Consider the following 20,656-nt stretch of genomic DNA (forward strand, 5'->3'; position numbering starts at 1 on the left):
CCCGCCATCCGCCGCCGCCGCCCCCCTCCCCCCTTCCCCTCCCCCCCGGGCCTCAGCCCGCCCAGCGGCGCCGGGAACGCGCCGGGACGCAGGTACCGGGGCTCACCCCCCCCCTCCTCCTCCTCCTCCTCCTTTCCCCCCTCCGCCCCCCCCCCCGCGGCACCCAGCCGGCTGCCCCCCCCCCCCCGCCCCGCCGCGCGGCGCCTCCCCTCACAGCGGCCCGGCCCGGGGCGGCCATGGAGCGGCGGGGCGGGAGGCGCTGGCCTCGCCCCCCGTCTCCCTGTCTGGGCGGGCGGCGGGGCCGTGCCCGGGGGTGGCGGGGGGAGAGCGGGGCCGCCGCCGAGCCGGGCTGGCAGCGGCGGCGGCGCCTGAGCGCGGGCTGCCCGGGGGGACCCTCCTCGGCGGCGCCTCCCGAGCTGCGCGCAGGGGCCGCTTCATTCATTTCTTCTAATTTTTGTTTAAAATACGTCCCGCCGTGCTGACTGGGAGCCCGCGGCGGTGAGGGGGCTGGTTCTCGTAGCGCTGGGCCGGTGGCTTTCCCGGGCGGAGTGCTGGGGGGGAGCCGGCAGCGCAGGAGGGCTGCCCGGGCTGGGCCCCTCCAGGTGACCGTGCCTCGCGTCCCGTCGGAAACGAGCTCGTTTTCCCTCCTAGGCGTCCTCCGAAACTTTGGTTTCCATCTATTACCGACTTTCCTCAGGCACTCCCCCCCCCCCCCTTAAATCTGTTGAAGTTGCTTTAAGGATTTGCAAGAACTTCTGTGTCTGGATTGGGTCTGCTCGCCTTTTAACAGTGAGAAATCAGCGCATTGCTGCCCAAACTGGGAGAGATTTTACTAATCTAAGTTTCCTTGACTTGTGTCTAACTCTCCTTCACTGTGTCTAAAAATATCACCAAAACAGGTCTACCGAACTTCTACAGAAACTTTAAGCCACACTCACATCTTTCTGTAGAGGTTCTTTGGCCTGCCTAGTTACAAATTTCTCCTTTTTAACAGGTTTTTAAGGTGGAGTACGCTTACTCTTGTTAGCTCTTTTCCGTGAGAAAGCATGGCTCCGCTAAAGGTGCATGGACCTGTCCGGATGCGCAGCATGCAGACTGGGATTACAAAATGGAAAGAAGGGAGCTTTGAAATTGTGGAGAAGGACAACAAAGTGAGTCTAGTGGTTCACTACAATGTTGGAGGAATTCCAAAGACGTTTCAGGTACACCAAATATTAAGGCTTTTGTTTGAGCAGTGCATAAATTGTGCTCTTTTGTGAACAGCTGTCCTCTTCAAGGCTATTAAGTGTCATGCAAACTTCCCTCTGTCACTGTTTCTTGTTCCTCGATTCCTGAACACTAATCCCTTTGTGTAACTCTCCTGTAAATTATTCACGTGTATTGTTAAAGTATCTGCCAAGGTTGGCATCACGATACCACTGAATGGGAAGAACCAAAAAGCAGAGAAAAGTTACCAAAGTGTATAGCATCGTGGCTGACGTGTTCAGATTTTTGGAATGTTTCTATTACTGGCACATTTGCAGAATCTAGAGGTGAAGATCCTGAACACTTTGTACTAGAAGTTTTCCCAGCTGAAGAGTAATGGTGTTAACACACTTGTAACCTTTTCCTTGTTTATACAAGACTCTGCTGAACAACAATTGTTACAGTTTTAGGTTTTAAATATGCCAGGCAAAGTGGCTTCCTCACTGGGAGGCTGATGCAGATCACTGTTAAAGATTCTCTTGCAATATTCAGCCTAAATTGCCTTTTTTTTCATTCTGTAGTTGTTTTCAGCTTCCTAGTTTTTTGTGCAAAATGCCCCAAATTGAAAGAATGCAAAAGAGTGTTCTTCTGTAAGAAATTTCTATCTTGATTTAAAAATAGGTAGAGCATATGAGAGCAGTTGGAAGAAAAAAAAAATCCTATCTTATTTAGCAACTTTGTAACAGCCTAAACTGATCTAAATGTTGGCTTCCGCTTTGTCGTACGGTTGTTTTTCAGCAGTAGTGTTTGCCAGACCTGTCTCTGAGCCATTTATTTCTGTGTGTGGACTCAGTGAAAAAAAAGTTCACTTTATTTTTGAAAGATCAGGTTTTGCTGCCTTAGTGTGCTGAAAAGTCTCAGCGAAGAATCTGGCAGCCTGTGTTGCCTTGGAATCAAGGCGTGAGAAAATCATTAGCTGTGGGTAGTTCCTACCTCTGTTACTGTAGACTTGAAAAGAATCGTCTGCCTTCTTGCGCGCGATGCTGTGACTGCATGTTTGATTTAATCCAGCGTCAGACCATGTTGCTTCCGAGAAGAGTGCTCTCTTCTTCCCCTCATACTTTCCCTGGGTGCTTGTTCTCACACGCTCCTTTCTGCCTGGACAAGTGTTAACATGGTGTGACAGTGACTCAAAAGGTGGTTCTGTGGGGAGGATGAGCCTATAGAAGAGCTAACTGTGGCCTAAAGGAGCAGGTTTTGCTCCCAGCCTCTCACATCTGCTGGCTCTGCCACTCGTCAGATCTCTCTGTGAGCTCAGTGGAGGGTTTTCACGTGAATTAATTCAGGGAAAGGACCGAACGCGAGATCTGGTGGAGAGGGAGTGATACGGCACCATGCAGCTAGGACCGCAGCAAAGGAGGAGGAGGAAATGCCGCATCTTTAGACCAATTATTTTTTGTTTGGATGGTGGTTATTTTTCAGCGGGATCTGCTTTTTCAGCAGGATCTGCTTTCTGGTGCTGTTCATCTTGAAGCAATGCGGACACTGGCACAAGAGCATCGGTGGGAGCGAGCAGCAGGCAGGGAGAGCTGCCTGCCCCTTGCGCTGCAGGCTTGTGCTCGAGTGTAGTTTGTGTGAGCTGTCCCCAGCCTGTCATAGTGCTCTTGCATGCCACTTCAGGCGTGACAAATTCCTGATAATTTTGCTTTAGAAGTAGCATTCCCTTTTTTTGACAAGTTGCTCTGGGAGAGCTGCGGGTGATTTCCTCCACTTTTTTTACTTTTCTGTAATGGAATGTTTGGATGGATCCAGGGTTTTATTTCTTTCCACAGTGACTGGTGCATCATCGAATTTCTTATGTCAGATGATATGTTTTACTAATGTTTCAGAGCTTTGAGTAAGTTGTCCTAGATGCTGGATATGTATTAAAAGAAATATTTCGTTTGCCCCCACCTCCCAAGACTTTGTGAGGCTGACTGGGTCATAACAGGTGCATGGAGAGTATGGATGGAGCCCTCTCATGGTAGCATTTTGAGTTGAAATAGGTTGTTTTGCACTGAGATGGTGAAGTAACTGTAATCCCTTTGCACTGGGCTCAATGTTTTAAGAGAGGATGAAAAATTTGGAGCGCCCTTTTCAATTCTTAGGTCTTTGAAGACATTTTTAGCTTATGTTTTAAAAAAACAAACAAACCACCCACCCCACCAAAAAAGAAACCCCAAAACACAAGGATTGAGCACAAAGTATTTCAGAAGTGTAATTTTCGCAGCAAAATAAACCCTTAGTTTCCAATTGAGCTGGTTTTCCAGCCTCTCTTATAAACTGCTGTTGTGTCTAGATTGGCTGTCCAAGAAGCTAGAGATCTGCATGGGAAAAAAGAAATCTCACTGATGGACATGGAGTGCCTTTTAATACCTCGGTCTTTTATATACCTGAACAAATTTAAATAAAAATCGGGAATAATTGTTATTTTTAAACTTGTGTATAATTTGAAGGAGACAAGACAGGTTCTAGAGCAATGTATAGCGAAACTTTGGCGTTGGAGTGTAATTAGTGTTCATGTCTATTAATTCAACATCGTTATTTAGATTGGTAGTGTGGCAGTATGCAGTTCAGGCCAAATTAGGAGAAGACTCCAATCTGATGGGCAGTGTTTTACGCTGTCTTGTGTAGTGCCTAATGACCTTGGCTGTGGTTTCCAGTCTTGTATGAAGCACTGAGTATAGCAATATACTGGCATGGAGGTCATTGAACAGCTAGTGCCTGATCTTAGGCAAGGCTAAAGAAGCGGCACCAAAATGAAGAATTAAGCAGAAAGGGACAAGGGAATTGAAAATGAGAATATGCTTGGGTATGTATTGTCAAACTTCCATGCAGTCTGCAGATGCGAGATACTCTTTTGCTTCCTCTGCTTTAGGAGTTACCCTCAACCTGCATGGATAATAGAGCCTTTACTGAACAGCCAGCTCTTATAGGTGACTTAGCATTAAGTAATGGTATAATAAAGTAGCAGCGGCATTATTAGGGAGCACAAATTCTTACTAAAATTATTCTTGTGCTTGACCATAACCCTGAAAGTTTTGACACCGCTTAATTGCTATAATGTTGCATATAGACTAAGCATGTTTCTTACTGACTTACTCCCTCAGCAAATTTTTTAAGCTATGTCAAATCTGTCTTCCCTGAGAGCAAATTATAAAGTGAGTAGAAGTTTGTACTTAACATTTAAAACTTCCCCATCTTAAATTATATTTCAAACTTGATGTGGACGTTTCAGACAGCTAAATGGGACTGCGTGAAGCTCTTATTCCTTTACGTTCAAAAATGTCACACTCAATAGCAAAGCAAGTTTTAGAAAGCTTATCCAGGAATATAGGGACTGTTGAGCTCTAGTGATACTGTCCTTGCAGTTCCATCAGCTTCCAAGATCACCGATTGCACTAATTCTGTGAGGCTTAATGTTTGCTCGAAATGGAGCGGGGAGAAGTATTTCGGTGAGAGTGCCTCTTACCCTCTCTATTTGAAGTGTTTTGTTTGAATTTGTGAGTATTTTGCCCTTCTAAAAATGGGTTTATGTTTATAGTCACTTTCTTGTTTTCAGCTAAGCCATAACATTAAAACTGTGACCTTACGACCAAATGGTAGAAAACTGTGCTGCCTGATGCTAACACTAAAGGATACCAGCTTCCTGACAATTGATAAGGTACCATTTAAAGACGCGAATGAAATGCGGATGTATTTGGATGCAGTCCACCAAGACAGGGTTCATACTGGTAGGTGCAATTGTTGTAAATCATGTTAGTAACCGTTTGGAGAGGGGTCGGTGCTGTGTTTTCTTTTTTTCATCTTTAGCCATTTTGTCCTCCCTGTGTTACTGCCTTTCTTTGCATTTGTGTAAATGCTTCTTTCTGGCCCTGAACCCCAATTTTTGTTACATACCTTTCTCACAATGTATCTTTGTCATGCTGAACAATAAGCAGAGATTAAACACGTAGGAATTGTTTATGTTGTAAGTATGTTGGTATTTGAAAAACTCTTGCCTGTTTATCACTCATGCGTAGTCTCTTTCCTTTTTATTTTACCTCTTATTTTATTTTGTTCTTTTTAAGGGTAGGAACTTTACTGCCAACTGAGTAAATGACCAATATGAGGGATATCCATAAACATGTGCTTATGTCTGTGCACTCAGAATATTGTACTGTCTGTTGGCAAGAAATCTAGTGTGTCCCTTCCAAAATCAACTCCAGCTAAATAACTTCTTACAAATAAGAATGCCAATCAGTTAAATGACAATCAAATCAAATGTTGTGTACTTTTCCTGTCAGCTGGGAAACCCTCTCAGGGATCTGGCAGCTTTGGAGGTGTGCTGGGCAGCAGGACCACACAGAAGGAAGCTAATAGGCAATTCTCTTATATAGAGAACCAGGTTTGTTTAATTGTTCAAATTTTTCCTCTCCTTTAATTTTATTTCATTCATTTCCTCCTCTCGTTCTTTTATTGTATGTTGTAATAGCACTGTAAATACTTATTTTGCATCCAAAGTCTTTGTGATCTAGAGGGCTTGGAATAGATGTATACAGGGTGGTTAGCAATGGTGTGTCTTGCTCGGGAGGAGCCATATATTCTGTATGAATAAGAAAGGTCAGTGTCTGGCTGTGGAAGACAGAATATGTTCTTCATGCTGAGCTGTCAGTCAGGCAGAGGAGCCGCAGAAACAGAGGGAAAGTACAGGATTAAGACTTGCTTCTCACATAGTTCTGAATATCTCTTTGTACTGAACACCTTACGTAGCAGCTGAACATGTTATAGTCAGCATAGGTCTTAATGAGTTTAGCAGACTTCAGCCAAATGTATATATGGAAAAGCTGCTGACCCAGTTTTGTATCAGAATAAAGTTACTGAACTTGTGGCATTCTGCTCAGAATTTTGTGTAAATTTTGCAGACTTTTCCCCGAAAGTGGTTTTCCTTCAAAATATTTTTGTTCTTCCTTTTCTCCCTGCATAACACAGATTTTGTGGTGTATCTACTGGCTTTAATTTACTTCGTTATCTCTGTGAAGAGACTTGTATTACTGCCCTGAGGGAGAATATTTTTGACGTTGTCCCAAAACAAATTTTACATGTTGCTTAAAGGCAGTCTCACAGTAAAAACTCTAAGCCTGTGTATACAGTGGTGAGATTAGACGCGTTTAGTTTTTAAGTCTAAAATTGACCAACATTCCTTAGTCAACCAACTGTTAGCTCTTTCCATTGCGTTACATGTGGCGCTTGCTTGGCCCAAGGCTGTCAGGGCACTGTTCTAATTGTGTGGTTTTTAATTCGGCTTTTTTTTTTTTTTTAATGCCACCCAGGATTGATCTGGGGATAGTTAGGAATCATGCCTTGGGTTTTTTAATGTCAAAGCATGTAAAGGAGATTTTAAAATTGATGGTTGGACTCGATGATCTTAGAGGTCTTTTCCAACCTCAATGATTCTATGATGATTCTATGAAAAACTGAAGTTCAACTGACTTAGCGTTGGAAAATGAGAAGGGAAATTGGTTACTGCAGTAGAGTTTCACGTTTATGACTTGCATCGATACAGTCAAAATTTTACCTATGTCTAATTAGCGTTAAACTCTCTTAATCTAGTATAAGTAGCATTTTTCTGCTTTTGGATGCTACACTGTAGCAAGTAAAGCAGTGGTGTAAATGCTGGATTAGACTAAAGATGGTCATGTTTTTCACCGTTTCGGTTGTCTCCCTGGCCCCCTCCACTTGGGTTTTGCAGACTCCTCCCAAAAGAGTGACCGTGGAAAGTAAGGAGGAAAATCCGTTTCGCAAGGTGCTGGGTACCCCAGCAAGATCATCTGTTAAGAATTCCACTGGAACTGGAACACCTAGCAACAGGGTGAACATTTCAGCATCTCCTGCATCCTCAGTCCCTCACAGAACGGGCTTGTTGGAGAATCGGTAGGAGTGTTATCCTCTTATTATGAGATTGTTAAAATTTAGCTCTTCATAGAGCTGCAGGTGGAACTCAGTACACCTAGAAGTAAGAAGGGAATTTCTTCCTCTGGTTTTGCTGTTACTTTTAACAGGATGTTAATACGTGCTTTTCTAGCCTCTGGCTGGTACTGGCACTAGAGCTTTATGAACAACTTAAGAGTTGGGCAGACCAAATTCTTCTCTGTATGCTATGTTATGAAAGTGGAGATTGTGGAAGATAGGTGCAAAATGCACAGAAAGCATTGAGGAGTTCTGTTCAGTTGGAAGAGGATCATTTACTAGCCTTTCTGAAAGAATGACTACTTCAAAAATTTTCTGTCATCAGTGAAAAGAGGAAAAGAACACAACCTCCTGGTTCAGAAATGAGTGAAGATTATCCCAAAGAGAATGATTCTTCAACGTAAGTAACCGTTGTTTCTAGTTTCTGATTTTAAACTCTTTGTTCATTTGTAAAGGTAGATTTTTCTGAAGAGAATGCTCGAGTATTTCCTGTCTCAGCAACATGGTACAGGCCAGCCACTAGTCAGCTTCTGAACACACTGGGTGCTTGAAATGGGGTTTGCGTTCAGGATTAATGAGGGAAATACAACCTGCTCTAGCAGTTGATTTGCAGGAACTGGCACATGCAAATGTTTTGTCATCTTTCTTTTGTCAGTTTAGTCAGGATTGTCATATGTGCTATATGTGTATAGCGAGAGGTGCCTTCTTTACTGAACTTGCTTTGACCCTTTTCAAAACAAAATTCATAAAGGGAAATTGCCATTTGGAGAATAAGCTCCGTGTGTTTGAAATTGCATTTTATCATCAGTAAGAAGGCTTGTTTAAATGAATTGGTTAAACTTATCTGCGAGGTAAAGTTTAACTGTTCCATAGTCAAGTATTAAAGGTGATAGGAGAGAAATGCTTTAAAACAAGTTGTAAATATCAAGCAGGAATATCCTGTATCTTCTGTAACTACACTGACTTCCACTCTTGTTTATCTGTAGGAATAATAAAGCCTTGAGTGATCCAGCATGGAAGTACTTGAACAGTAGCAGAGAGAAACAGTTGAATCTGAAGCAGGCAGAGGAAAATAGGACATCAGGTAAAAAAGTAAAAGTAATGCCACCTGGCTTTGACCAGTATGATTTTACCCCTTTGATATTAGTTTAGAAAGTTGCTGCAGAGGTGGTTTTCCTAATCTGCTTTCCCTGTGCCACTAACTTTCTTGGTTCCTACAGAGCCATATATGAGATGCAAACAACTTGCCTTCGTTTTCAAAGCCTATCCTGCTCTAGTGTGACCCTGACCTTTATACTTGGGTGCTGATGCCAGCCCATGTGCCGGCTTGTTTGAAAATTCAACAAGCAGCTTCAAACTTTGCTCCAAGCTGCCCTTCCCCTTGGGAGGGGATTCCTGTAAACACCTGAGGATTTCCTTTTTGCTTCCTTTCTTGTTTATTTTTAAAGCTCTCCTTTGCTGTTAATGCCCACATGAATTGTAGGCTGTTTTTTGTGCTGAAAACATGCACTGTTTGCTTTTACTTCCCTATTTCTTCCCCAGAACTTAGAGGGGGAACTCTTTGGGGCCAGGACTTTCGTTCTCTTTGTACCAAAGTTCAGTTGGATACTGGTGTGTGACAAGGCTTTATAGACGATATAGGAATATTGACAGTATGTACATAAGTTAGTAAGCAGCACCATTTTTCAGTTTTACTAATAAATACTGAGCCTCTTTCCCCATAAAGGGGGATGCATTCAAGATCTTGTTTTTATGGGGAATGATGCTGAATGCATTCTTTTTTTAGTGCAGCTCTGATGGCACAAACACATTGCTGGAGGAGCCAGTAAGGTGAATGTCTATCACTGAATGAAAATCTGGTTTGCTCTTTAGAGTCAAAATTAGAACCTGTGAGTGTATACCTGCAAGTTTAGGTAACGGTATTGCGAACTTCCTTCATATATCTGCATTTTTGAAAGATGCATGGCTCAAACCATTTCAAGCTGGGATAGAAGCAAATGTTTATTCGTTATCCAAACTAAATTACGCTGTGATTCACTGTAATAGGTTTTTTTTGACTCTTGAGAGCATTTTTTTTTTATGTGGCACCATCAGAGGCATTAGAGTCTCAGGATCTGACACAATGCTATCAGAACAATGAAACAACCACATTTTGCCCCAAGCATGTAGTAATTTACAGTGGAATTTGGAGTGGGAAGAGAAACTGTTTTCACTTCTGCATATTTACCTTGAATTTTGAGAGCACTGTATTGGAAATCATTAGTGAGTTTTCTGTTATGTGTATCTTGTATATTTGAACAAGAGGTGGATATTTATTATCTTTCAGATAGTTAAGACCATTCGATGACTTTTTAATGTTTTGTATTGCAATTTGGATTTGATGGAGATTGTGGTATTAAATTCAATTAAAACTCCAGCATGTCTTTACTTACATATGATTAATATTCGTGTTAGTGCTTCTAAGTATGTGTGTTAGTACTTTCTGGAAAACAGTATTTGTGGATTTTTAAACTTTTTGACTAAATACTTTTAAATGAGTTGTATATTGTATAAATAGCTGAGTTACCTAGAACAAAATGACGTGCCCTTCTTTCTGTTTTTCAAGGTATTTTACCACTGCAGTCATCATCCTTTTATGGTAGTCGGCCCTCATCAAAAGAGTACTCCACTGGCAGTTCCACCCTGGACAGGTAGGACTGATTCACTAGCATGAACTGTAAATGACAGTTCTTTCCCAGGAATTAGGGTCTTCAGTTTCCTCTGTGTTTGTCACGTGATATAGCTTATATGCATAAAATGTGTGTGTGTGTGTGTGTATTATCCCCCCCCCCCCAGGAGTACAATCTAGGTATTCAGTGTGGCTACGATTGCTCTAGTTACATCTACCAACTCCAGTTACTGCTTGCAATAGACTTTCTAAAATCACTCAAGTCTATTATAGTCATTGTGAACGATCCAGATGATATCTAAACTCTGGATGGTTCAAATTCTATATAAACTCTGGAACTTCAGACTGAATCCTTGCTTCATTTTTCCCAAGTAGATAAATGGCATGAAATTCTGTATTTTAATAACATACTTTAGTAATACTGAATCCTGCTGAGGTTGCGATTCTTCTGTGTTAGATGCTGTGCAATCAAACTGTCGGTCTCTGCCCTAGATAGATGAGATACAAGATCAAGGAAGAAAAGAAGCGTTGTCCATGCTTTACACTGAGGTCCAGAGTGACCAGGTTACAAGAACAAGAGGCTGAGAATGAAGACTCTGGCCCAGATGTGAATTTTAAGCATATCTTAGGAGTGGTGATCTCATGCTACGCGATCGTTCTTCCTCTCATCGTACAGTGTGGGGAATTGTTAAATATCTTAAAGACAAAAGGCTTGGTTACACTGCATGCACACCTGTGGATGTAAGGAAATTTAATGAAACAAAGTATTTAAGTGCTCTGGAAAAAAGTTCTCCCTCTCACACCTCTTCTGCGTTATGATACATGCCAGTTATCTTGTGTGGCTTTACCAGTCCTTGTCTTCTATAGTGAAACAATTCCAGGGTCACGGACTATAGCTATTTAAGGAAGAGCATTAGAAATCTTACGCTTCTTATCCTTTTATGTTTTTTAGGTCTAGTGTATCCAGCCAGACCCCTTCAGCCAAAAGAAGCCTGGGATTTCTTTCTCAGCCTGCCCCTCTTTCTGTTAAAAAAATGAGATCTAATCAAGATTACACAGGGTGGAACAAACCCCGAGTGCCCCTTTCCACCCATCCTCAACAACAATTACAAGGGTAAATTTAATTTTCTTTATCTAGCATGCACGCTTTGATCATCAGAACACGCACATTCTTGTTATAGTTATTTAATGAAAAAACAAATCCTGACATCAATGAACACTGAGACAGGGAACACTTTTCCTAGTTTGGAAAATATGTATTCTTAAATTTGCTTCCTGAGAATTTGAGAGATATAATAATTTCCGTAATTCATGTTCCTTTCATACACTTTCATGATTCATTTCCCTAGCTTGTGTATATAAACACATTTTTTTTAATTTTGATGGTAGAAAATCATGGGTGCTTCCCTGGTAAATGCCAGCTCCCGTGAGTTTTCAGTTTAGTCTGAAGGGCAGGAGGACAGCTCCAGTAAGAAACTCTGTGGAGGGTGGCTGGGGTGAATGTCATACATGTTAGTAGTGCCGTGTTTAACACTGGCATGTTCACACATTGACATACATACCATGTTCAATCTTTTTTTTTCAGATTTTCAAACTTGGGAAACACCTGCTATATGAATGCCATTCTACAGTCCTTGTTTTCAATTCAGTCTTTTGCTAATGATTTGCTCAAGCAGGGTATCCCATGGAAAAAAATACCACTCAATGCACTTATCAGGTAATACTCACTTTCTGGGAAGGATATTTTCTCTTTCATTACTGAGAAACTAGTTTTGTAATACTGAAGCACCTTTGTAGAGGGTAATTTGCATGTGTAGGTAATAAAATAAATCCTAGAGCTCTCTGTATTTTGGAGTTTTACTTCAGAAATAGAAAGCAGGCTCTTAAAAATTGCAATGCTGAGTTACAGGCAGTCTTTTATATCTTCTATGGTATTTCTAGTGGCAGAGTGAAATGCTTCAGAAGAAAATGCAAGAAACTGCAAAATAAATAGATGCAGAATAACTTCTTTTTAGAACATTACCAGCTAGGGTTTAAGCTGATCACTAACTTCACCTGGTATGTGAGGGCTTACGCCTTTTTGGAAAATATCCTTTGTCTAGTAGCTGCGGAGAGTGTTTGAGTTCTGCATACTTAATCTTTTTCTAAATTCAGCTGAACTCTCAGTTCAGTCAAACCTCACGTCAAGAAACTCCAAAGGTTTCTGTAATATGTAAACCACTCTTTTCTCTTTGAAATTTTGAATTCCTGTGCCATTCAGATTCCATTGTATGTCTATCAGAAAGACAAACTGCTGTTTGCTCTATGTACTGCACTCTCTGCCATTTGGGATTTTTATTATACGTGCTCTTGTGCACCTCGTTTCTTTTCTCTCGCTAAACAAGATTCAGGATTATCAGAACCATTTCTGTTTCCAATTTCATAGTGTTTTCTATCTTTTGGGGTCATTTCTATTTTTCCTGTGTCATCTTGAACTCTTCCTATGCTACTCGGAATCAGAGGTTGTTCCACATGCCTCTCGAAATGTCCTTTCCCTAATTTTTGTAGGAAGACCTCGGAAGCTTGTGCCCCATATACCACACGGTAAACCGTGTGGCACAAAGCTTGTGCCATAGTACCTCTGATGGAGGGCAGTGTGTGATCCTGGGCCTAAGTACTACAAGTCGGAGTTGATACTCAGTAGCATCTACTTTTGGCTTCTATTGGTTTGGGTATGGGCACTTGATCTAACACGATGAATGTTTTTCTGGTTGAAAAGCGATTGCCTATTGTCGTGGGTTAATCTCAGTCAGCAACTAAGGTGGTGCTTAGAGATTAAACCACGACACCTATCAACTGCTTTGTGGTGAAAAAGGCATGTTTCCCAACATGCTTCACTGAGCAGTTGTAGAGGGTTAGGAGAGCACACACTGTTACTGTAGCTCAGCAGAATAACAGAAACTACTTGAGCTGCAGTAAACTGACCAGATTCTTTGGGTAACTGAGTATTAGTTGTTGGTTTGGGGTGGGAGGGGATTGCACAGGTCTTTTCTGTCTTTCTCTCCTTTTTTTTTGTGTGTGTGTCATGGAACATGACACTGTCCCATCACCTTCCCATGTATGTCCCATGACCAAAACTGTTGTGCTTGGAATATATTGGGTGTGTATTTCCTGTGAAATTGTAAAGCAGTTATAAAAGATAACTAAACCACAATAACTGAGAGGCACAAGTAAAGTCAATTTCAACAGTTTTTTAACAAAGTTACCAGTAACGCTGTATGTGGCTTGAACCAAGGTACTCCTTATGGCTCTTTTTGTTACAGCTTTTTTCTACTCTGTTGTAATGTTTTACTGCCAAAAGAAGTAAGGCTTGAAACTGAGTAGAAATTTAAAAATAAAAAAAAAAAAAAATAGAAACCAGTCTGACCATGCAAGTTGAATTTAATGATTTTGTGTTGCTCATTTTGTGCCATGTGATTTCATATCTCCTATCAGTGCAAATGTTTTCAAAAAGCATTGTGGTTTTTTTTTTCTCATTGTAAAAGATATAGCAGAAATAAGTTTATAGAACTTTATAAGGCTCTTCTCTTTACCTTAAAAGATTGTGGAATTTTTTTGTTCATTTGAGTCCTGTTCCAATGATGGCCTCAAATGAGATTTCAAAATACTTGAAATGGAAAGGTTAATTATATATGAGATATTTTCATACAGAACCCCTAAACCACTTATCACAGGAGAAAAGCTTTTAGAGACTCTTAAAATGAGGTATCATGAGTTTTATTTTGTTTCTCTAAAGTCCTAGAAAGCCAATCAGTCTTTTACATTGACTTCTGCAGACGTTTTGCCCATCTGCTTGCTAAAAAGGATGTCTGCAGCTCTGAGGTTAAGAAAGAGCTGCTCAAGAAGGTGAAAAGTGCCATTTCAGCTACTGCAGAGAGGTTTTCTGGGTACATGCAGAACGTAAGTACCATATTGTCTAGAAACAATTATGTGCAATTTGTTCAATGTTTGGACTACATTGAACGCCTGTCAAGCTTCAACTCTCTTTGACAGTGACTTGAGCTTTTGATTGAATGACAACGATCGCCTGCTGTTTGTTAGAGCAGAACTGCCTTAGTATTGCTGAATGCAATGAACTAAAACATAATTTCGCCAGTCTGTGTGTGTTTGAGAGAAAGATACTGAATGAAGTTGTACAAAATCACTTTGATGAGTTTACCCCGTTTCTAGGATGCACATGAGTTCTTGAGCCAGTGTCTGGATCAGCTGAAGGAAGACATGGAAAAGTTAAACAAAACTTGGAAGAGTGAGCCAGTCCCTAATGAGGATAACTCACCTGGACGGGCTTCTGATGACCTCTCAGCCACCAAAGTTTATACGTGTCCAGTTATCAGTAACTTAGAGTTTGAGGTTCAGCATTCTATCATTTGCAAAACGTAAGTATGCTTGAGAGCTTTTCTCATACTTACCTTAAAAGACTGGGAAGTGTTTCCATCTTATGTGACTTCATCTGCAGGCTATAACTAGAGCTGAGTTTCCAAAGCTAGATATTTAGAAAATATTCTATGGTCTAGAAATGCTGTAAACCTCACACCACGCTGTCTGCTGCTACAGGCCTTCTTTAAACAGTCTCATACCATCTAGTTCTTCATTACGTATCCAGTGGAAAGCCTCTGTGCTTTGCTTTTTGCGTACTGGTTGTATGAGAATAGAGAGAAAAGGGCGTTTCAGCCAAGTAATGTTTCCTCTTAAAAAAAAAATGTGAAACCATGTTTTTAATTTGTTCTTTCTAAGGGCTTGCAGGGAATGGCATTTTCTTCTGTCTCTCTAGGTTATTGCGGAAAAAGATGTAAACCAGTATGTCTGAGCATTCGTTGTGTATGACCCGTGCAGCAGATTCCCATATGGAATGCTTGCATTCCACAGAGTTTTCATGAACACAGATATTTGGGAATATTACTTTGTGTGTACTGCATTAGTTCCCTAAAATAATTAAAAGTAAATTGCATGCAGGTAATAATTATTGAAGACAAATGACTGTAGGGTCTTCCCCCCGCCGCAAACAAAAAGCATAAGGAAATTGAGATATTTTTTTTTTTTTAGATGGATTCTGCTATTTTATTTCTAAAAACAGTTTGAATGTATTTCTAGGCTTTCCCTTCTTCTGAGCTGGGCTCACTTCTTTTCTCCTAAGAATGCTGAATGAAGAAGACATGTTCAGCTACATAGCAGTCACTTTGATTTCGTGTATACCTGATCACTTGTCTCTCCAAAGCAGTCTGTGGTTTTTTGTTCTCACCCTTACACAAATGTTTCTTTCAACTTCTAAAGCATCCAAGTGAAATCCCAAAATTCAACCTTGTCATAAGCATCAAACAGTTTCATTCTGATGAGTAAAAATAGATTGATCAAGAGGCATATATTTACTGGGAAGCTACTTTAGCCTAAAAAATGTAAGATGTCATTAATTTCAAGTATGTTTTTCATCAGACTTACATAAGCGTGTTTCTTTTTTAGGTGTGGTGAAACAGTCACTAAACGAGAACAGTTTAATGACCTCTCCATTGACCTTCCTCGAAGAAAGAAATTGCTTCCTTCCCGATCGATCCAGGATTCCCTTGACCTCTTTTTTCGGGTACATAGTTTTGGGGCTTTTTTATTCACTGTGGAGTATGTGTAGGTTATGTACCACATGGAAATTTTGATTGTATAGCTGATTATTAGTTTCTGTGACAGTGATTGCAGGCATGTGAAATAATTAACTTTGCACTTTTTTGAGGTTTGTACATTAACAGTATACAGGAGTTTTTATTGTAAAATGCTGTGCAGAAATTAACTGATCCTTACAATACTGCTGTGAAATAGGTAAACTTCCCCATTTTGTGGTGGAAGAGTTGAGACGTAAACAAAAACAAAGGAGAGAAGGGAGGCTGTCAGATTGAGATAATCGCTCAGGAATTGCTGCTTCCTCTCCTGGGCTAGGATGCTTCAACAGCTTATGTACTGGCCTAAATTAGCATGGAGGAAAAAGGTCATACGGATATCATAATTAAAAAAATAGTTGTAATTTGTGGATGCTCATCTTGTAAGTAGAGCTTCAAGGTGAGGTTTCTGAAAGCTAAAAATGAGCCTTACATGTGTGAATTAGTTTTGTCATATCTTGAGACAGACCTGTATTTTTTTCTCCATTTACAGATAGTGTTTTCAACAGATAGAATAATTGATGTGCTTATTCTAAAACCAGGTGGAGGTCTTGTGGTTTAAAAAAATCTTAAAATTATAGTGGTGTCATTTGGCCTCACTTAAAGAAAAGGGCTGTGGAAATGTTTGATGGCTAAGTCATGTAATTTCAGCACCGTGATGCTTCCCCTTTTGCTGTCTGTTCAAAACTCTACTCTGGTGCAGCACATCCTTGACAAGTTTAGATCGAGAAAGCTTTTCAGGAGCAAAGTTGAGGTTTTGAACAAGAGAGAGAAAACTTCATGGCAAATTATCTTCCACCAAAGGTTATTAATAAAAAAAAAAAAACAAAAAAACTGTGTATGGGAGAGAAAACTGTAAACCTTGCAAGATTGTCCCCTCTCTTTGGAAGCTACTTTGTCTCAACTGTGGCTGATTCACTGGTCTGCAATTGACTTGCAGAAAAATTCCACCTGTATTAGTGGATATGTTGTCAAATTGTAAGCTCTGCTACCTGTCCTCTTATCAGATGCCCTCTTGTTGGGTCATGTTGAAGGTGATTATAATTTTAAGTGTAACTGCTATTTTGAAGAGCTTCCATGACAGCCAGAAGCAATGTGTTTACTGTTAAGATCCGATTGATGTGTCTTTTGTTCCACTAGTCATTTTTCTGTTCTCTTAAACAGGCAGAGGAGATTGAGTATTCCTGTGAGAAGTGCAATGGAAAGTCTGCTGTTGTCACACACAAGTTCAACAGGCTTCCCAGGTAAATGTTGACATCTGTTCCTCTCTTTCCTGGAAGGACAAAAAGTCCACAAAAGTGCAAGCAAAAGTCCTTCGAAAAGTAAAGCTGGGAAAACAGGTAGGACAGCATGTACGGTGGTCAGCATGTGAGAAAGATACACATGCAGGCAGTAGTCTTCATGCTGTTCTTCAGTTTCCCTCTAAAGAAACTCTCTTGGGCACCCTCTGCAACACTTCTTTCTTCCTCTCTATCGTTACACCAGGAGGGCTGAGTTTTCCCCTTTCCCTTTTTCTTGGGGTTTCTGGGATGTGAGGGAAGTGGAAACAGTATATATATTCTGGAAGTTTAATATTTTGTGCCTAGCTGACCTGATGGGCAGGACTGAGTTGGAGGCATTAGTGCCAGAAGGTATATAGAGGGTTTTGCTTTGATCAATTAATTCTTCCCATGCTGGTACCTGTTTTCTCTCTCAGTAAGCGTGGCACTTTGAGGAAGAAGGCAGACACTTTGAGGGTTAATGGCATGCTCAATAGTTTCTGACCTCGTGGTTGGGTTTAGTTCATTATTTAGAGTGGAAGTGCTTGGAGGTAGGGATCATTTTCTCATGGGATGTAAAGCTAAGTCTGTTGGATGACTTTGTCTGGCCTATGTCCTTGTCCCAGGTATACTCATACTGAACCTGGTAACTTGGTAGTTAGCTTGCGTTTTGCTTAAATAGTGTATTTATGCTAGCACTGCAAAACCCTTGTCAAAGTTTTTGAATATTAGCACAGCATAAGTGATGATACAGCTGCATGATCTAAATAGACAGTACAAAGTGCAGCATAAAGGAGAAGATTCAGTGTAAGGAGGCCTTTTCAGGCTCTTTATACTGTTGTGATCAAAAGCTCTTTCAAAGAGAAAGTGTCGTGACAGATAAACCAAGTACACATCTTGCACTGGGCACAGTTCCTCCTCAGTTTTGGGCAGCTGTGTGATCCCTCCATCACAGTCTTGAATATCTGGGAGTAATATGCTAGCATTCTGACCTATAATGATAATATTTCGATTGTTTCCTACCTCTCACTGCGTAGTAGAAATAATGAGTTTGGTACAAGCTGCTTGCTTCTGCTTGACTGAAGAGCAAGGTGATGCAGATCAAAGCAGGAAGCCTACTGAGTTGGCAGAGTCTGCACTCTGCACCTTGCACAAAGTTGAGTGATGGACAGGAGAGTAATTACCTGTCTCTTGCCAGATAAGAGATGGATAGTGTTTCCCTGCCACCCTGAAGTAATAATCTGCTTTAGAGTCAGGTGAATGCATTTTGTAAACAGGGCTACCTGGATTTTGAATAGGTTTTCTCTGACTTCTGTCTTGAGATTAACATTTGTCCTTCTTTCATACCTCTCAGGGTCCTGATTCTTCATCTGAAACGATACAGCTTCAATGTAGCATTGTCTCTCAATCATAAAGTCGGGCAGCAGGTGGTTATTCCTAGATACTTAACCCTGCTTTCACACTGTACGGAAAGCACTAGGCTGCCGCTGACGCTGGGATGGAGCGTCCATTCTGCAATGTAAGTGTACAACTTGTGATCGATCCATGCTGTGTTAAGCGCACATGCCACAAGGTGGGCAGTTGTCAGATCTCCTCCAGAAGATGTCTGGGCAAGGAAACACTAAATTATGCAGCTTCAGATGTGCACTGCTAGTTTGTAATGATGCCATCATGAGAACATGTATGGAAAGGAAGCATGATAGAAGCAGCAGGAAGAGTTGGTGGGGCATTATCTAGGGAATATTTGGTAAGATAATATTCTTCAGTGTCCTTGAAAATAACTTCCTATCCTTTTTAAGAGAGCTTCTGTTAGTAACTTCTAAAATTTATGCCTCTCGGTCCAAAGTAATCTAGATTACCTTTCCCTTCACAGCACGCTTAACTCTGCTTAGGAGACATAACATCCTACCTTTTTCTGCTAATTTCCATTTGCACCGTCCGTGCTATCATTCATTTTTCATTGTCTTTCCTGTGCCACTGTAGTATCTGAGCACTTCACATGCTGAAAATACTCTCTCCTTTTCCCTGTGACAGTTATTTCTGTACAGCTGCTTGTCCTGAGACACAGAGATTAAACGTGCCAGTTGTCACATAGAAAGTCTGTGGCAGAATAAGGAACAAGAAACCCTCAGGTCTCTTGTGGTCCCTGCCTAGTGACATAACCACGGTAGCCATTGTGAGTTAGGACACATCTGGTGTATGTTCAGCAGTGTGGCATGTGTTCTTGTGCTGAATGTTTAGTGGCTTTTGAGATTTACGTGGATGTTTCTCAAGAGTTTGCTTTAACAATAGAAATCTTAAACACAACAAACAGCTTAAGCTAACTAGAGCAGAAATACTTGAAAATATTTTTGAAATAGCTTTCCAATGGCTTTTTTTAGTCATTGAAACCATTCTGATTGACTGGAGAGTGGAAGGGTAACTAGGCTGGAGAGAAGCAGCCCTGGTTTGAGGGGGAAGATCAGAAAAGATTTCTGCACTTGCAGCCATCTGGTGGATAGATGTGTAGTGATAGTGATGGACTTTGAGGAGCCCATGAAAGGATTAAATGGAGCAGGAAGTTTGTTTAGAAGAATCTAGGTGTAAGGGAGGAGAAACGGAGATGTGGGACATGCCAAAAAACCGGCTGATCCAGACAGCAGCAGGAGACTGTGGTTTGGGAGAAGGAACTCAAGTGTTGGTGGGAATAAAAAATAAAGGAATGAGTTGTCTTGACGTGGGAGCCCAAAGCCTTTAATTTGTGAGCTTGTCCCTAAGGGTGCATCACTAGGAAGTGAATCAAGTTTAAAGGATTATATATGGTTTTGAACAACTGTTGTATATTCATAGCATGATGGAGTTACTACTCTAAATCTAAGCAATTAGCAAGTACATAATGGTATTCTACTTGTTTCTTTGGTCATGGATTTGCATGCATAGCAGACAAGTAAACACTTATTTTTTAAAGACTGTAACTGCTGCAATAAATACTTTGCTTTTTTAATAGTTCCCGTCCATTGAAAGCCTCCCAAATGGTGAATTCCTGTACTATAAGCACTTCCACACCTTGTAGGTGAGTTATAGCTTTGAAATGCCCATGTCCTGGGGTTTCATGGGATAATTTTTAAGGCATTTTAAGATTTTTCTAATTCTTCTTTAATCTTTCCACTTTTTCTATTTGTTTTCTTTTCTTTCTATTTTCTTCTATTGTAGTAAATTATTTCAGCTACTGTCTTTTTTCATATCTTTTATTGGTGTTACACGGTAGCTGAAATTAATAGCAATGGTACAATTTACCTAGTTGACATGATCACCTTAGCATGTCTTTTGAGAACCTTTGGGGACTTGTAAGTAAGCAAAGATGATTTTTTTTCAGAGCATCAGAATGAGAACTGGATTTAGTTTGTACAGATGATTTGTCAGTGCCAGATATCTTAAACTAGCTTGCATTTGTAGTTGCAAGTCATGTAAATAAGAAGCAAAATAGTTTAATCTAGCTCTTTTCTCTCTTCTGGCTCTATGGAGCCCCATTGTGTGTTTTGGGAACAGGTGGTTAATTCCTTAAGTTTATTTGCAAAGATGAGAGGGCATTGTTTTTATAGCCCATTTTGAAAGGCCAGTTTTTAATACAGTGAAAAATGTGATATCACACTGGATAGTTTTGCATTGTGGAATACTTAAAAGACCAGATTTCCTAATTGAGCAGAAATCGCGACTTCCCCACACTCCCTTGGTCTTCTGTTCTAAAGAAGCAAGGATTTATCTTAATGAAAGAACAAACAGGAAAACTGAAAAACTTGTGCAGGTTTGTGCTTTTTATGTCCTAGTAATGATGTGGGAAGTCCTGTGTCCAGCTTAGTAAACTTCAGAAGTCAAATGGTTTGTGCCGAGTTCTA

The 20,656-nt window shown here is 40.7% G+C and overlaps 1 protein-coding gene across 1 annotated transcript in view; it reads left to right on the plus strand.

Annotated features, from left to right (window-relative positions):
• The first annotated feature begins 47 nt into the window (after positions 1–47).
• The window catches only part of USP37 (ubiquitin specific peptidase 37), a 35,445-nt gene continuing 14,836 nt past the window's right edge, over positions 48–20,656 (plus strand). Inside the window, exons 1-16 of the mRNA XM_076342854.1 lie at positions 48–92; positions 995–1,202; positions 4,787–4,958; positions 5,511–5,611; positions 6,956–7,137; positions 7,499–7,573; positions 8,160–8,257; positions 9,779–9,863; positions 10,794–10,955; positions 11,427–11,558; positions 13,657–13,780; positions 14,051–14,256; positions 15,338–15,455; positions 16,687–16,766; positions 18,136–18,300; positions 19,768–19,833. Coding sequence (XP_076198969.1) covers positions 1,047–1,202; positions 4,787–4,958; positions 5,511–5,611; positions 6,956–7,137; positions 7,499–7,573; positions 8,160–8,257; positions 9,779–9,863; positions 10,794–10,955; positions 11,427–11,558; positions 13,657–13,780; positions 14,051–14,256; positions 15,338–15,455; positions 16,687–16,766; positions 18,136–18,300; positions 19,768–19,833 — 1,922 coding nt within the window. The 5' untranslated portion in view covers positions 48–92; positions 995–1,046. The remainder of the gene's footprint in view (positions 93–994; positions 1,203–4,786; positions 4,959–5,510; positions 5,612–6,955; positions 7,138–7,498; positions 7,574–8,159; positions 8,258–9,778; positions 9,864–10,793; positions 10,956–11,426; positions 11,559–13,656; positions 13,781–14,050; positions 14,257–15,337; positions 15,456–16,686; positions 16,767–18,135; positions 18,301–19,767; positions 19,834–20,656) is intronic.

Source organism: Aptenodytes patagonicus, chromosome 6, assembly GCF_965638725.1.
Source record: "Aptenodytes patagonicus chromosome 6, bAptPat1.pri.cur, whole genome shotgun sequence".
In the NCBI taxonomy this organism is placed as follows: Eukaryota; Metazoa; Chordata; class Aves; order Sphenisciformes; family Spheniscidae; genus Aptenodytes; species Aptenodytes patagonicus.